The sequence below is a fragment of the Tachysurus vachellii genome, chromosome 2 (assembly GCF_030014155.1).
Source record: "Tachysurus vachellii isolate PV-2020 chromosome 2, HZAU_Pvac_v1, whole genome shotgun sequence".
In the NCBI taxonomy this organism is placed as follows: Eukaryota; Metazoa; Chordata; class Actinopteri; order Siluriformes; family Bagridae; genus Tachysurus; species Tachysurus vachellii.
The window spans coordinates 26948493-26953492 of record NC_083461.1 but is presented as its reverse complement, the minus strand read 5'-3'; the positions used below and the strand labels follow the sequence as shown (position 1 = coordinate 26953492).

The 5000-nt window shown below is 45.1% G+C and overlaps 1 protein-coding gene across 1 annotated transcript in view; it reads right to left on the bottom strand.

Moving 5' to 3' along the window:
- suclg1 (succinate-CoA ligase GDP/ADP-forming subunit alph) overlaps window positions 1-5000 on the bottom strand; it is a 13680-nt gene that overhangs the window by 4197 nt on the left and 4483 nt on the right. The window contains exons 6-7 of the mRNA XM_060864097.1: window positions 4916-4999; window positions 4674-4825 (exon numbers count right to left, since the gene is read on the bottom strand). Coding sequence (XP_060720080.1) covers window positions 4674-4825; window positions 4916-4999 — 236 coding nt within the window. The remainder of the gene's footprint in view (window positions 1-4673; window positions 4826-4915; window position 5000) is intronic.

The following is a 5000-nucleotide window of genomic DNA, read 5'->3' as shown; positions in this document are numbered from 1 at the left end:
GGTGGAGAATTAATGAGCCCCCCAGCGGTGGTTCCTCAGCACACACAGGGAGCTCAATTAGCATTAAAATTCCAGTCTTTTGTTCTCTTTAGCAGCTAATCAGAATTGCTTTAATTATAAAACACACAAGCGAGGTGTTCTCTTCCTCCTCCTCGCCCACCAGAGGACCGCTCGCACCGCCTCGCTTTAATCTGCCCGAGATTAACAACCTAACCAATTTACGGGGCGTGTGCACCGAGCGCCGAGGGAACGTCTGCAACAAAACACCGCTGCTGGTTCTCTCCTTTCTTCTTTTAAACAGCGTCTGTTGTTCGAGTCGCTCCACTCATCCGAGTCTTGTTTGGAAAATGCATTACAGCAGGTTTAAGGAGAACAACCAGGAGTGTGAAGGTGTAGGATTAAAGAAGACTTGCGTTGAAGAGAAGCACGTAGGCATTAACGACGTTGCGAGAGCCTACAGCCTTCAGTTATATGAACAAAGCTTTATACAGATCGGGGCACGAGATCCTCCTGACGAGAGAGGAAAATAGCAGCTCGCATTCTGACAGAGAATAAAGACGTCATACAGAGACAGAGCAAGCAAAAAACACACACACACACACGCGCACACACACGTCTTTGTTAAGTTTAAAAAAAAAAAGAGTAAACTCAAAAGAATCAGCGGCCAAAAAGGTTTCAGAAAATAAATAAATAAATAGAACAAACTACATTTCTTTCTTCTTAAACAGTCACAAAGCCACTTCTTTAAACTCACAGCACACCAGGGGAAGACAAATAAATAACCTTTTCTGAACCGTTACTATAGAAACGATAAAGAATTCAAAGGAATGTATGAACATAAACCTTTGATTTGCACTTCTGACCAATCAGAATCCAGAATCCTCACAGGTATTGTGTTGTTTTGGTTTTTTTTTTGTGTGTGTGTGTTTTGTTTTTTTTTTTTACCAAAAAGCCAGAAAGCTATTTTCTTTGGCACAATCGATGAAACTTAACATTGACGCTAACGAGGACACGTCAAACCGATCGCTCTTCACTTCCTCCACATCTGCGATCTGTCCTTCAATAACGAGCTCAAAAACTAAACGCCCCGTAGGTGTGAAAGCGTTCGGAGCGTTCCGAGCCGAGCCTGGAGTTATTCCGCTATTGAAAGGACATCATTGTCCTGCTCGAGTGTTTGACAGACTCAGTAATTAACAACAATGGAGCACTAATGCACTTTCCTCCATTTCCTTTCTACACTAAAGCAGAAAAGGTAGAGCAGTGGGAGTTGTGACAGGAGAGAACTCCATCACCTCTGAACATGTTCTTCATGTTAAAGTGTCTCATTTGCGTAACAGTGACCAAGTCTGGAAACCGACAGCTTTAAAGTTCTTATAAAAGAAAAGTTGATATAAGTGAAGAGGAAACTTTAGAGACATTAAAGCAGCGTAAAAACCTGTGTTCTTAACCTGACTGCCATTACAGTCAGAGAAGGCGGAGCTAATGTGGGCGGGGCCAAACATTATCTGGTGTAAAGGGTTTTTCTGTATGTCTCTTATACCTCCTTTAATCAAGAGTTACCAAGAAAAGAAAAGAGAAGAGAAGAAAAGAGAAGAAAAGAGAAGAGAAAAGAATAGAAGAGAAGACAAGAGAAGAAAAGAAAAGAGAAGAAAAGAGAAGAGAAAAGAAAAGAGAGGGAGAAGAAAAGAGAAGTTAGAAGAGAAGAAAAGCAGAAGAGAAGAAAAGAGAAGAGAAGAAAAGAAAAGGAGAAGAGAAGAGAAGAAAAGAAAAGGAGAAGAGAAGAGAAGAAAAGGAGAAGAGAAGATAAGAAAAGAAAAGGAGAAGAGAAGAGAAAAGAAGAGAAAAGAAAAGAGAAGAGAACAGAAGAAAAGAGATTTCCAGCCTGTTTTATTAACTTTCTGCTCTGAATCTCAGGAGGGTTTGAGGATACTGTTGTGCAGAAGCTCCAGACATCAGTGTTGTGAAGCTCAGACACACGAGGAGGACGGAGCAGTGTAGAAACTCAGGGGTCAGAGGTCATGTCTCCTCGGTGCTGAACGCAGGTCAGAGAAGGTGGAGAAGTTTGAGGTGAACTCTTCATCCTCAGAAACCCTGCAGTGACTCCGTCTGCTGCCTTCCTGAGACTTTTGGCCTTTAGAAGAATAAAGAACCCTGTGGTGGATCTCACACGGCTTCAGCTCCAAAACACATCTCGGTTTATTGGGAAACGTGTTTAAAATCAGACGGAGGTTGGAATAAATTTACTGTTGTGTGTGGAGATCGATTTAAAGGTCAGACAGAGGAGTCTGAATGAAACCTAAAATTCAGACGTCAAACTCGACAACTAAGAAACTGTATTATTATCTTTATTACTCGCTATTTAACATCACTAATCACCCTGCTGTGGTACTAATCACACTCCCGTGGTACTAATCACCCCTCTGTGGTACTAATCACCCCTCTGTGGTACTAATCACACTCCTGTGGTACTAATCACCCTCCTGTGGTGCCAATCACCCTCCTGTGGTACCAATCACCCTCCTGTGGTACCAATCACCCCCCTGTGGTACCAATCACCCCTCCTGTGCTACCAATCACCCTCCTGTGCTACCAATCACCCTCCTGTGCTACCAATCACCCTCCTGTGGTACCAATCACCCTCATGTGGTACCAATCACACTCCTCTTGTACCAATCACACTCCTGTGGTACCAATCACCCTCCTGTGGTACCAATCACCCTCCTGTGGTACCAATCACCCTCCTGTGGTACCAATCACCCTCCTGTGGTACCAATCACCCTCCTGGGGTACTAATCCCTCCTGTGGTACTAATCCCTCCTGTGGTACTAATCACTCCTGGGGTACTAATCACTCCTGGGGTACTAATCACTCCTGGGGTACTAATCACTCCTGGGGTACTAATCACTCCTGGGGTACTCACCCTCTCGTTAGGACTCTCCTCATTCCACTGGAACACAACACTTTCTACAAGGACTGAAAGCTTTGGCCCCATAAATCATGTGTTCTGTATTTATATTTATGTTGTTTTTGTTTTAAAGAACTAGTGGAAGTTTGAGGGAGGAAGGTGTGAGGAAGGGAGGGAGGGAGGGAAGAAAGAAAGAAAGAAAGAAAGAAAGAAAGAAAGAAAGAAAGATAAATTAAGACAAAGAAAGAAAGAAAATAAAGGTCAGTGTAGAGGGAAATGTATTCCTTACTGTAGAATAATTGAGTGTCTCCCTGTAAGAAGAGAATCTTTTTTAGCTGTAAATGTAATTCAGAGTCTGAGCTTCATTATAGTGTAATAAATGATTATGAGCTAATAAGATTCACTACATCATACAGACTCTGGTGGGAAACAGAGGTGTGGTGAACATAGTGTGTCGTGTTGTGTTGTGGCAGAGACTCACAGTGTCGTGTTGTGTTGTGGCAGAGACTCACAGTGTCGTGTTGTGTTGTGGCAGAGACTCACAGTGTCGTGTTGTGTTGTGACAGAGACTCACAGTGTCGTGTTGTGTTGTGGCAGAGACTCACAGTGTCGTGTTGTGTTGTGGCAGAGACTCACAGTGTCGTGTTGTGTTGTGGCAGAGACTCACAGTGTCGTGTTGTGTTGTGTTGTGACAGAGACTCACAGTGTCGTGTTGTGTTGTGTTGTGGCAGAGACTCACAGTGTCGTGTTGTGTTGTGGCAGAGACTCACAGTGTCCTGTTGTGTTGTGACAGAGACTCACAGTGTCGTGTTGTGTTGTGACAGAGACTCACAGTGTCCTGTTGTGTTGTGACAGAGACTCACAGTGTCCTGTTGTGTTGTGACAGAGACTCACAGTGTCGTGTTGTGTTGTGACAGAGACTCACAGTGTCGTGTTGTGTTGTGACAGAGACTCACAGTGTCGTGTTGTGTTGTGACAGAGACTCACAGTGTCGTGTTGTGTTGTGACAGAGACTCACAGTGTCCTGTTGTGTTGTGGCAGAGACTCACAGTGTCCTGTTGTGTTGTGGCAGAGACTCACAGTGTTGTGTTGTGGCAGAGACTCACAGTGTCGTGTTGTGTTGTGGCAGAGACTCACAGTGTCGTGTTGTGTTGTGGCAGAGACTCACAGTGTTGTGTTGTGGCAGAGACTCACAGTGTCGTGTTGTGTTGTGGCAGAGACTCACAGTGTCGTGTTGTGTTGTGGCAGAGACTCACAGTGTCGTGTTGTGTTGTGGCAGAGACTCACAGTGTCCTGTTGTGTTGTGACAGAGACTCACAGTGTCGTGTTGTGTTGTGGCAGAGACTCACAGTGTTGTGTTGTGGCAGAGACTGACAGTGTCGTGTTGTGTTGTGGCAGAGACTCACAGTGTCGTGTTGTGTTGTGGCAGAGACTCACAGTGTTGTGTTGTGGCAGAGACTCACAGTGTCGTGTTGTGTTGTGGCAGAGACTCACAGTGTCGTGTTGTGTTGTGGCAGAGACTCACAGTGTCGTGTTGTGTTGTGGCAGAGACTCACAGTGTCGTGTTGTGTTGTGGCAGAGACTCACAGTGTCCTGTTGTGTTGTGACAGAGACTCACAGTGTCGTGTTGTGTTGTGACAGAGACTCACAGTGTTGTGTTGTTGCTGACACTCACAGTGTTGTGTTGTGTTGTTGCTGACAATCACAGTGTCATGTTGTGTTGTTGCTGACACTCACAGTGTTGTGTTGTGTTGTGGCAGAGACTCACAGTGTTGTGTTGTTTCAGAAACTCGGCTGCGTTCTCCTCTGCGCTGCCTCCGATCTCCCCGATCAGGATGATTCCCTCTGTTTTTGGGTCCTGCAGAAACACCTCCAGACAGTCGATGAAGTCTGTGCCGTTAAACGGATCTCCACCGATTCCTGAAAATCAACAGCAGTAAATTAATAAAAGAAAAAAAAGAAAGAAAACAAGAACTAAACTGGAATGAAGGAGTGCGAGTTGCTGCGTACCGACACACAGAGACTGGCCGAGTCCCACCTGCGTCGTCTGGTGAACCGCTTCATACGTCAGCGTCCCGGACCTCGACACGATGCC